This window comes from Pagrus pagrus (assembly GCF_965226575.1).
Source record: "Pagrus pagrus genome assembly, chromosome: 18".
Taxonomy (NCBI): domain Eukaryota; kingdom Metazoa; phylum Chordata; class Actinopteri; order Spariformes; family Sparidae; genus Pagrus; species Pagrus pagrus.
Genome location: NC_140202.1, coordinates 1,322,122 through 1,334,979, shown reverse-complemented (window position 1 = coordinate 1,334,979; position 12,858 = coordinate 1,322,122). Strand labels below are relative to the sequence as shown.

At 38.4% G+C, this 12,858-nt stretch overlaps 1 protein-coding gene across 1 annotated transcript in view; it reads left to right on the top strand.

The window, feature by feature from the left end:
- The window catches only part of LOC311273650 (uncharacterized protein), a 30,948-nt gene extending 20,407 nt beyond the window's left edge, over positions 1-10,541 (top strand). Inside the window, exons 6-7 of the mRNA XM_084380787.1 lie at positions 6,184-6,329; positions 10,223-10,541. Coding sequence (XP_084236913.1) covers positions 6,184-6,329; positions 10,223-10,303 — 227 coding nt within the window. The 3' untranslated portion in view covers positions 10,304-10,541. The remainder of the gene's footprint in view (positions 1-6,183; positions 6,330-10,222) is intronic.
- The last annotated feature ends 2,317 nt before the right edge of the window (positions 10,542-12,858 follow it).

Below are 12,858 nucleotides of genomic sequence, written 5' to 3'. Positions count from 1 at the left end.
GCTGAGTGCAAATAATGTTTAATTGTCGACAATTAAGCATGAGATCATACAGACAAAAGTTCATCTGATAAGACCCAACTTCCCAATGCAAAACATATTCCTTTTATTCACTAAAGAGGGGGCTGGGCCTTTTGGCCTCAACCAATCCCTACTCTTGCACGTTTCTGCTGACACTGGGTTTTTTCCATGGAAAGTCCCAAACTTTTCCACTGCACCTGGCCGTGCTGCGGACGTGCCTGATACCATTACTTGGTTTTGTAAAAAAACCTAGGCCCTTTCTTCGGTTTTAAAAAACCCAGGCCCTCTCTTCAGAATACACCATTAGCTTTTCCTCCTTCTCAGTTCTGCACTTTAAAAATATTACAGTGTGTTACATAATTTCATTCTTACATGTGTGGTTACATTTTATTCCAAGTTAACACAATACAGTAGTTTAATCATCAATTCAATCAATAGGTGCATGTTTAATCAACTAGTGCTGAGTAGTATATGTCTTAACCATTCATTTACGATTCCTTCCCATTTTGATTAGTTTCTTTAACATCTCAGTTTTATATTCCCAGTTGTCACTATCCACTAACTACTTATATATGGTTATATGGTTATATTACACTACAATGACAACAGGTGCAAACGTGTTGGAGACACGCCTATTTAAATGAGGGTTTAGCGTGTTTCATGGTTTTCAGCATGGCGAGTTTGAGAGAGCGAAAGCGCAAAGTGAAATTCGACCCTTTGGAGTTAGAAGTATTGGTAGAGGAAGCGAATAAACATGTCAATGAGCTGCAGCAAAGGAATCTGACGGTCGCGCAAAGGAACGCCATGTGGGAGAAAATCGATGAAAAAGTTAATGCTGTTGGAAAAAACAGGCGAACAGTGGATGAAGTGAAAAGGAGATACCAAGACATCACAAGAAGAACAAAAGGAAAATTGGCGTATAATAATATAACTATAATAATAGAACTATAATAAAACTTGCAAGAAGTTTTGTTATTGCAGGTATTGCGTGACTCCTTCTCGTAGCTGGCTCCAAATCCGCTCTGAGTTCCTCCAACAGCTCCAAAGTGGCAAGGCTGGTAGTTTCCTCATTCATCCCAAAAATGTTCACACGAGGGTGAAAAATGCGTTTCGGCATCTCCTTCTTGCAACAATAACCGCAGCCATGTGTGCGCAATTACGCATACAAACCGTTTGCACCTCCCTTTGAGATGTGTTAAATATAGACGCAGTTTCTATTGACAAAATTGCTTTCAGGTTTGATAAATCACTTTGCGTGTGCTAAATTAATATATTTACATTTTCTCCACCCACAACACGCACAATTGCGTGTAAACGCCCCATGTTGTATATTCATAACTGGATGCAGACGCGCTATTTTGCACCTTTGACAGATGCAACCCTTTTTGCGTACTGTTAGTAAATCAGTTTGTACATTTTTTTTCCGTGTGCAAGGAGTTTGCACACATTTTAATACACGCAAACCTTTAGTAGATCCAGCCCTATGTATTGACTACTCTCAGTATGGAAGGACCATTTCACCCAGTATAACAAAAAGTGTTTCTGAACAGGATTACCAACTATAGCTTCAAGTTAAAGATGGAAATATTTCCATCACTGCCCAAAAGATAAGCATTTATTGACAATATACAATTCTGATCATAGTAGATAATGACTAACCTGCCTAAGTGCTTGTGTTTCCTGTTGCATTTGTCACGGTCTTCTCATGTCTTAGCAATTTCTGTAGTTAGCACAATGTTATCATAAACAATAAAGATAAAGGCCAAACCTAAAATAAACAGCTCCATGTTGTACTAAACCAGAATTATCCTTTTCATTAACATTTTGATCTTTTTCCTTTTGATCAGCTTGTCCATTAAAAATCTAAACTGCACTGAAAGAAAAGTGACAGATTTAAGAAGTGGGCAATGTGTACAGGAGTCTAGTCAGTTGATGTGGATCGTCAGTGACTTTGGTGCTGTATGATTGAGCTAAGAGTCTGCCTATGGCCCAGCAGTGGAGACTGTTACACAGTCATTTCATGGAGCTCTGTTTCTTTCTCTGCCTTTCTATGTGCCGGGCCCAGGGGAGGGGAGCAGCCTCCACTGATGCTGTCTGAAGGACACTGGGAACCTGTGGAAAAGTGTCTGTGTGTGAAAGACGGAGTGAATGAGACATAAAAAAAAATTAATTGTAAAAGTTGCCTCCTCTCTGCACCCCTCCACATGTATGACACCCTGCCTGTATTGCTGTGCAGATAATGCTATGCAGAACTGAACAGACACCGCAATAGCTTTAAGTTGATAGTGACAATGGTTGAGTGGGGAGTCCACAGCTTTGAAGCCACTAGCACAGCAGAATGGTGGGATTGATACAATACAGTGGTAGTCGCATGAATAGAAGCCCGAGCAAGGCCAGCACCGCAGCACAAAGAGACAAGTCTTGACAAGAATGTTAAACAGGTGTGTCCTCACACACACACACACACACACACACATTCTGATGATTTTTTTCACGTCATATGTACTTTGTGAGGCAGTACATAACAAAGAGACAAGAAGAGAGAAGAGGACTGTGTTGGCATATGACACACTAAAGTGCTTCCATGCTTTATTATTACACCCAGAAGAAATCTCTTATCTTCCAAGTTACTTCTTAAAATCTCAACCACAGATTAAACCAAATGTAACTTTTTTTTTTTTTTTTAAAGCACTTACACTACTAAGGGTGTCACAATTTCGATTTTAAATCCACAAATTTTAAATTCACAATCTCGAACTTCAAATTAAAAAATACAATCGTCAATGCTGCCATACCCCTATGTCACGTCCAGTCGGCTTGCCAAGGGGGAAAAAACACACACGTGTTGAAGTGCTGCGAGTCAACCTCCTCTAACTTAGCTACTAGCTAAGCCAGCAGCTATTAGCTACAGCCAGTCAAACGATAGCATGGTGTTACACCATTCCTGTTCGGCTCCCGGACCGTGGTCGGGAAGCACAGGGGAGATGATTTCCTCCAGGGCCGAAGTTTCTTTTTACCTTCGGGGTGAACCCCCTTTCACGTGTTAAGCTGGTTGGGAAAAAATACCAGGGAGCTTTGTTGTATCTTGAGGAGCCGTCGCCTTTATTCACAGCCAAACTGCAGCCTATATTGTACACTTTATTGCTGTAGCTACTACTGCTGCTCCTTTCGCTTCTCCTTCCTCTCCCATTCATTCACTGTCCGCATGTACGCACGCTCCCTCACTCTCGCTCGCCCACTCACACCTTACGCACCTTGTATATGTCCAACTGTTCGGAAAGTTTGTTAAGACACTTAATTGTTCAGAGAAGACTATGAAACTAGATGGCAGGTTATTTTGTTTAAGTTTCCAATTGACTGTAGATATAAGTTATTGTTACATTATGTTGTTAATAAATGTTTTAAATTTGACAATGTAGTTTGGTACATTGCTAACAAAGGTCAGATATTATATTGCATAAAAGTCTAGTCTAAAAATGGCATAGCAACCTGTGCTTTAAAAAAAATAAATGTAAAAATCGAGAATCGAATCGAACCGTGACCTTAGAATCCAAAATTGAATCGAATCGAGGATTTGGAGAATCGTGACACCCCTAGACACTGCTACAATAGCACTACTGTAGTATGATATCACCGACTTGGGTGTAATTCAAGATATACTGTAATGTATAATATTTCCACATTAAACCTTTGCCATATATTTTGTTAAGTTTTACATTGCTTACATTATCCCAAATGTTTCCAACTATGTTCAAACCCAGTGGAATCTGTCATTTTATTCAAGGTAATGGTGTATTTCATTTGGTCACCTGCTGCTATCAATAATACAATAATTCTTCTGGGAGAACTAATTACCCTAACAAACACATACATTAACAATGAATATTAATAAAGACAATACCAAAAGCTTAGCATATAAGGACGGAGGTTGGGGTTGTGGAAGGAGCTGGGACAGAAAACAGCATTGACTTGAGAGGACAATAGTGGAAAGTGTAATGTTATAATGGCTGCGCTGTACACAACAACAGTCAGCTGATAGGCATTACCCTGTTGAATGACTCAGCGATTGTAAAGCATGAATCAAAACAGTGGAGGCCAGTCAACAAATGCAAGTGCAACGTCAGTGTTCTGCCTAAACTAACGGTATGCTCCATTTGTTAGCTGTCATAAAAACTAACCAAAACAAAACACTTCCGATTCAACTTTTAAATGAAGGCCTAATCAAAATGAAACACAAACACTAATGAACAGAATCAGTAGTCTAATCAAATGAAAAATCAAATGTTGGAGACGATGTCTCTGTCTCCTGCCCTAGGACTACAGATGTACAATAGCTTTTAGCTAACTCTGGTACAGCTAAGAAGCTGTGCACTGCCCCTGTCCCTGTCAAAAAAACAAATACATATTTATATGTTATGTTGCTGTAAACCACAAGTATATAAAATTTGTACAAATGATATGTAACATATCAATATTTCTGCAAAGTCACATCAAGTTTGCATTACCTGTATAAGCTGACTCTCATGTTGTGAGGCAAAGGGGATGGTGGTGATCTAACACCTAAGCAAAATGGCTGCCAGGCAAGCAATCACCGTTTGAGATGGCATTTCAAAATGTGTCAAATGTCAAACCACTGGATATTTTTAATGCAATGTTGGCACACATTTTCAAGCTGTATTTGTGACAACAGAAGCAGGTAAGCCAAAATATGTTCTTTTCCTAACCCTTTCAAAGTGTTTTTTATGCCTTAACCTAACCAGACCAAGCGCAGTGTTGTCAACACATACACATACATATACACAACAAAATACGAAAAGTAACATTAAAAAAGTTTTAACATTTTGGTGGTTTGCAGAAACGTACATTGCCAACATTTATTCTGTCGGGCTTGGTGGAATCAGCTTTCTTTTATGCGCTTGGTTTTATTTCTTTTACTGCTGGTGTCGTCATTTCCATTACAATGTTCAGCCCGTCCTCATCAGAAAAATTACTATATAGGTTGACTTTGAATACAGCTTATTATGACCCATATTGGCATTTGTTGTTATGGAGAGGCATATAGGGAGGTCGGGTGGATAGTTGAGGTGAAGAAGCACAGGACTTTAATTCAGGAAAGTGCTGTTTGTGTCCAGTGTGTAACTAAAAGTCAACAGTTATTTTAACTTACTGACATCATCAAGCTATGTTAAGTACGTAATGTAATTTAAGTTATGTACGTAATGTTGGTACATTTGTAACTAAACTTACATAAGTAATGCAGTTAAACCACAATGTTTTCCTGAACCTATCCAAGTAGTATTAGTGCTTTAACCTTGACTAATGTTAGTGGATTAGATATAAGGGTGTTTTATCAATGTTGTTATATCACAATAAAAAAGAAGAACAGTGTTAAAATGTTTTTTGAATCAAACTTTATATCAAATGTTATAACTTATTTGTTTGAGTTATTCATGGCATCATTGCTCCTTATTACAACAGAAACTATAAACGATTTAGACCTGATTTTAATAAATGTGACATTTATGTGCCATTCATGTTTATTTCATATGAACATTTTATACAAATCATGCATGGTAAGAGGTGTAAAGAATGAGGCCGATGTATTGTTTTTAAATACTTTTGTTAATTTTATTGTTGAAAAAAAAAATGAGTAGAGTTGAAAAATCACCTATATGTGTCGCAGGCCTCTACACCACAGCCCCAACAGGGGTTTGTTAAAGGGCATAGGGAATGTGAGCCTGGCATTTACTCACACGCCTTGCTAGATAATATACAGGAGAAGTCCATAGATCAGAGAAAGAGAGAGAGGGCACAGAGAAGCCTCAAACAGACTTTAAAGATGATGTTGACTTTTCTCACACCACACATGCCAGTGCAGTGGGGGCACACACACACATACACACGCCTGCGCACAGTCAAATCCATGCATACATTACTAGTTGAGGGAGCACGCATACACACATATGCATAGATGACCACAGGCACAGAATCAGTAGCAAACATACACACTGCACAGTCACCCATATGCAAACAGATATGTATATGGTAGGAGAGTAACCTTGTAAAAGGGGGAAGACACACACACACATACACACACACACTCAAGTTGACAAGAACTAATTACATTACATCTCATTAGTTGTTTCTGTGTATTCTTCTGTTTAGGATGCAGAATGAATCTGGAGGCCACAAATACATTGGCTCTGCTACAGCCCCTTTTCAATTTCATATATGACCCAGAAGAAATGTCTTGCCAGTTTTTCCACAGATGGATGTATGATATTTTTTATCAGCAGAACAGCCAGGTTCAGGTGAGAGTGAGGCTTTGATGTTACCTAAATACTGTGTTGCCCATAGCAGCGCAGTATTCAATCAGAATAATGTTATAAATTGATATGGATTGGGCCTTCCTACCTCTTATAAATACTGTTACTGAAAAATAATACAAAATGAAGCTCTGCTGTTTCTAAATTTCACATTGATTTATTGATTGATTGATTGATTGATTGGTTAAAATCTTTATTTCCAACAAACAAACATTTTTTAAAGACCATAAACAAACAAACCAACAAAAGAATAGTGGGTCGCACTATTTTACAGTACATTAATAAAACGTAACAGGCCGTACTTTGTATCAAGTTGGACAAAAACAATACGCTAATAAGACGTAACAAGCCGTACTTTGTATCAAGTTAGACAAAAACGATACGCTAATAAGACGTAACAAGCCGTACTTTGTATCAAATTAGACAAAAACGATACGCTAATAAGACGTAACAAGCCGTACTTTGTATCAAATTAGACAAAAACGATACACTAATAAGACGTAACAAGCCGTACTTTGTATCAAGTTAGACAAAAAACAATAGCCAATAAGACGTAACAAGCCGTACTTTGTATCAAATTAGACAAAAACAATAGCCAATAAGACATAACAAGCCGTACTTTGCATCAAGTTAGACAAAAACAATACGCTAACAAGACGTAACAAGCCGTACTTTGTATCAAGTTAGACAAAAACAATATGCTAATAAGAGGTAACAAGCCGTAGTTTGTATCAAATTAGACAAAAACAATACGCTAATAAGATGTAACAAGTCGCACTTGTTGGCCTTTATAATAGGCATGGCCTTTATAATAGGCTATTCGGACAAAACACACAGAGTTCAGAGGAAAATACATTTATTTGAGCTTTAGTTAACATAGTTTCACTTTCTTACAGTCATTTATAGATCAGACGCTCTACTCCCATAGTTAAGACATCAGACCATTTAAAGCCATGTCACTATCCAACCCCAGTAACATTAGACCAGCTTTTGAAGCTGCCAGGACATTGCATCTTTATTTCTCACTGTTAGTCCCTTATTACAGTCTTATTAGACTTACTTAGAGGATAATTTGTGGCACATTACAACAGAACCGCACTGTAAAATAAAGTGGTCCTTCTCACTGTTAGACCCTTATTAGACTTCCTTTAAGGATAATTTGTGGCACATTACAACAGAACAGCACTGTAAAATGAAGTGTTCCTTCCCACTGTTAGTCACTTATTACAGTCTTATTAGACTTACTTAAAGGATCATTTGTGGCACATTACAACAGAACAGCACTGTAAAATGAAGTGTTCCTTCCCACTGTTAGACACTTATTAGACTTTCGTAGAGGGTCGCTTTTCTGACCCTTGTGGGCGGCCTCCAGTGCTCCAGAGCCCTGCCAGCACAGGGCTAAATGGCGCTGTGCGGCTCACCATACGTCACTGTGGCCCTCTCTTCACACAGGTGCCTCCACAGCTGTTTGTAGCCGAGCTCCAGCTCAAACACACGCTGCTTGTGAGGAGCTGATGGTCGCTCTCTGGAAGTCCTTCTCTGGAGGTTTGCTGAGCAATCGAAGCTTCCAGAAAAACGTTATCTCCTAAATTTAGGAACAGTCAAATAACTGAACTGCTCAGTGACGTTCACTGAACAGCTAACCAGTGTAGCATCCCCAGCTGAATGATGGTCAGACTCTCTAACTGATGGTCCAATGTGTTTATTGCAGGAACCTTGTACACTTGAACACACAGTAAGTGCTATGAAAAAAGTATTAAAAAAAATAAAGGAAATTATCTTCCTTCATGTCCTTTTTGCATCATAAATTCACTCCAAATAAAATTATGTATTTTTGTATTTAGCTGCTTCAATCACTGTTCCATTCACGGAAAAATCACATTTTAATCTGCTTTAACTTAAATGACAACCTCTATTAGAGAGCTGTAATACAAACCACACAAAATGCATTTCTTTATATTAATAAACATAGAAATGAAACGACCAGCCTCATCTCTGTTCTTCTGACCCAACAGGATAGCTGAGCTAATGCCAATTAGCATTCCCGGTAGCTCAAACAAGCTATATCAAACTGTACAAACCATAAAGTTACCGCGATCTGAACTAAACATTGAACATATCATGAAACGATATGACAACAAACCTTGTGCCCTTCATCAGCTAGGTGCTAAGTAAACAAAATGATTGTTTTCATCACTTTCAGCAAACACCGTGCAGGCACACTTGTTCCAACACGCAGACACACACTATCCACAAGAACACTGGATGTTTTCGGTTCACAGCGAGACGCTTTCAAAATAAAAGTCCCACATTTAGCGTCTAATATACAGGTAATTAATGAAATAATAACCCGGCTTCAAACAATATCAGTAAACTAAATGAAAACAACACGTTCTTAGAAACAAGTGCATGTTGTCCGATATAATATGGCAGTACATACGTCTAATTAAGCTGTAGGCCGATGTTGGTAGCATTAAATGCATAATTTGGTAGTGAGGGTAGAATAGCGTCTAACTAGCATATTTTGGATCTGATATGGCATTGTGTGTGATTTCTAATTAGACTAAGATCTTATAAAATGGTGTCTAATAGTGTATTAGGATCTCCGATTTGGTTTGCAATGACCGTATAATTTGGTATAATAGTGTCTAAGTATAGTAGCCTATATTTTAAGTAATAAGACTTTATATGCGGTTTCTGATTACAGCATAATTTGGGTAGGCTATATGGTGTCTCATTACAGTATAGCTTTTCTTGTTTACTGTCTAATTAACATTACATTATTTCTAGTTGTCTAATTTGATACAAAGTACAGCTTTTTACACCTTATTAGTGTATTGTTTTTGTCTAATTTGATACAAAGTACGGCTTGTTACGTCTTATTAGTGTATTGTTTTTGTCTAATTTGATGCAAAGTACGGCTTGTTACGTCTTACTAGCGTATTGTTTTTGTCTAACTTGATACAAAGTACGGCCTGTTACATCTTATTAATGTACTGTAAAATAAAGTGCGACCGAATAGTGCATAAGAAAACAGTCCATTCTAATTAAATGTTCAAAAAGGGGTGGGAAGAAGCGTGGATATTTTCTAATCCCACCCCCACTCCATTAATCTTAAACTAATAATTAAATCATAATTTATCAATACATATACAGTATATATATAACATACAAATATATATAATTTATAACCAATTATGTCCTGCAAAATATAATTTAATCGACCATTTATTTTATATATTATAACTTATATATTGATTTATTTTGTCTTCTATGAACATGTAATACTTATTATATGTGTTAAAGTAATTTCAGTATGTATTTTCTAGGACCTACTTACCACTCACCATACATATCTACATATTTACACATATATATATACTTACATTCATATCTGCAAAAAATACAAATAAATGAACAATAAATACAATAACCATCATAACCACCCAGTTAATTTTAAAGCCCTGCTGCATCCCTGAACCTTGTGAAAACCATGTTTTTGTACATTTTTTTAACCTGTTATTTACATGTAAACTTATACTTGTGAGCAAATATGTCAAGTGTTCCCTTTATTACGATACCTTGATTATTCAAATAGACCTTGTAGTTGCAGAGATACACTGTTTATTACGGGCATATAATTTTTGAGCAGAGACCCAAAATAGAGGCTAGTTCTTAACAGGTAGTGTCTGAAGTAAGATGACACCACCTCAGAGGAAGTTCAGAAGTAACAGCATTCAAGTTAAAGCCCAAATCATGAATAAAAATCAGTGATGGAGGCTGTTCACAATGCTCCAGCTGATTTCCACCACACCCACACCCAGCCATTCATTTCTCCCTTTTAACTAGCGCAGTGCTCCTCCCTTTTCTCATTTCAGCTTCAGAGGGGAGGTGCAGCCGAATATAGAGGTTGGGAAACCGTCCATCAGAGGCGGGCTGAGCCGGGACACAGCCCATAAGGAGCAGCATGAAACCCCACAAGTTATTACCCCTGCTACCCAGGCCCATTTTGTCTTCATCAATTCTTAAACTCATAAGACTCCCTGCCTCTCTACTTTTCCAAATTGTACCATCTATCAACCCTGCTGCTACTCTCGCTACCTCTCCCTTCTTCCTCTCTTTTCCTCTCTTGCTCTGTGGTCTTCTCTCCTGTGGTTCTCGCTCTCAATGCAGAACAAGGCAGTGCGGCGGCAGTTTGTCAAATTATCCCCAAGCATGAGAGGATGAGCTGTTTTTTTTTTACAGGTGGTATTGACTACAACACCTTTTTCTTTCTTCCTTGCTTTCTTTCTTTCTTTCTTTCTTTCTTTCTTTCTTTCCCCATCTCTTCATTTTATTCCCTTTCCACCCCTAAAATCTCTCCTTCCCTTGATCCCCCTCTCCATCTTACTTTATCTTCCTCCCTCCACTTTATCAACCTCCTCCCCTCCTCATCCCCCTCCCTCATCTCTCTCCAGCCTGTCTTTCTTTTATCTTTTCCATCTTGCTGCTGGTTTCTTATTGTGGTGGACTGGCTGGTCTGTTTTCTTTCTCCCTCTCCCCCTCTCTTTCTCTCCATCTCTCTAATTACGTGTAGAGACAAAGGCGTCTGATTCTCCCTCCTCCCACTCAGAGCTGTCAGGCCTAGTGTAGGAGAGAGTTAATTTCACAGTTACTGCATGCTTTAATTAAAAAGGGGTGATGGGGGTGTGAGAGTGGGGGAAAAAAAGGATGGATACATACGCCCAGACACACATCATACAAAGGCTGGACTGTGTGCCCTTACGTGTGTGCACATGCATCATGTATGTGGTGTGTGCCTACAGGTATGTACGCACAGTTTAGAGCCAGATGTATGTATTTTTATATTTTTAGCTGTGTAGGTGTGCACCTTGCTCTTCGGTCCTCAGGTGAATGACATGAATACCGTCGTTTCTCCCTTAGTGACAACAGGCTGTATTTTTAGCTGGGGGCTTTAATGAGGAATCAGTAGGATTGTAATGGCTTGTTAGAAGGGCTACAGGCCCACTCAGCTCCACACACACACACACACACACACTGGCATTATTGGTTTGGTCTTCTGTATTGTCAGCTGGAGTGCGCACACACATGCAAACACACAACATTTCACACATACTCGAGCATGTGCTAAAACTAACAGTGTATGCACACTCACAGATCACAAAACATGCACAAATACACACACACTGTACAAGACCACCGCCAACCATACAATCATTCTCACCACAACAGCACATGATAACCCTTGTTAAGCTATTGAGATATGGATGATAGTGGTTACACCCTCCATTGTCACATCAGGTAATTTATCACCCCCCATCTACTGCATGTAGCAGCAAGGCAGTGATATCACAACAGTGATGTTGTGTCTGTCTTTGCTGATGTGTGTTGATTTCCAATTATTTGTAATGGAAAATGTCTTATGGGGAAAATCTTCCAAACGCGAGGCTTATAATTGCTATTGCCAACATTTTTACATGGTGAGAGAAAGTAGGAGTTACTGAACGCATGGATGTATATTTTATTTTTGTAGTGTCAAAATGAGGATTCAGATTTAGAAAATCAGGACTGTCTGCTTTCGACCAGAAATTTTGGGTCTAAATTAACACTGGACCTTATGGGGGAGTTGGTGTTTGTCACTTGAAAGCCTGCACAGCCAAAAGTTGAGTCTGTTTGCTTCCATAATTACATGCCTGCATCCAGCACAAAATTTCCCAAATTATTGATGTATAAATTATGTGTGTGGAGTACAAATTGTGGCATCTTAATCAACATGAAGGGAAAAGTTCTAGAATTTGTTGCCGCATTCTCCACTATAGCAATGATCTCATCCACTCTAGCTCCCGCAATACACACCCATTATGAAATCTGAAACGGACCTGAAATTTCACGAAATGTAAACCATTCAAGTTATCAAAATGACCATATAGGTCAGCGATGTGCCAAGTCTTGAGTCCCATTGAAACTTTGAATTACTTTTCTATGTTAATATATGGCGAGCCAACAAGGCCCCAAAGGGGGTAGGTTTCATTCTTATGGGAAACATTTTTGAATTGTTTTGAAATTTTCATGAAACAGTTTGGCGAATTTCTATCAAAAGTCTCACCTAACACAAAGCTGAAAAGGCAGAAATGTGAAAAATAATTGCCTGAAATGTCATAAAACTTTAAGGCATTGCACTACACTGCTGAAAAACCCTCATGTCAAACTGCCCTAGCTTAAGAAGGTAAGAGTTGAAAAAACATTGCTATAAAAGCTGGGAGGTAACTGTAAGCTGGAAGTTCAAATGAGATACCTGAGAAGGCTCAATATTGCAATGAAGGAAAAAAGCTGATATAATAATATTTGAAAAGGCCTAACAGGATGAAGGAAGAAGGCTTCTCTTTGCTTAAAGGCCAAAAAATCTAAAACTTTAAGTCCTATTGCTGAAGTAGTCGTAGTACATGAAGTAGTGGTTGTTGTATCACTAGTAGTAGCAGTGGTAGCAGCAGTAAAAGAAGGAATAATATTTGTA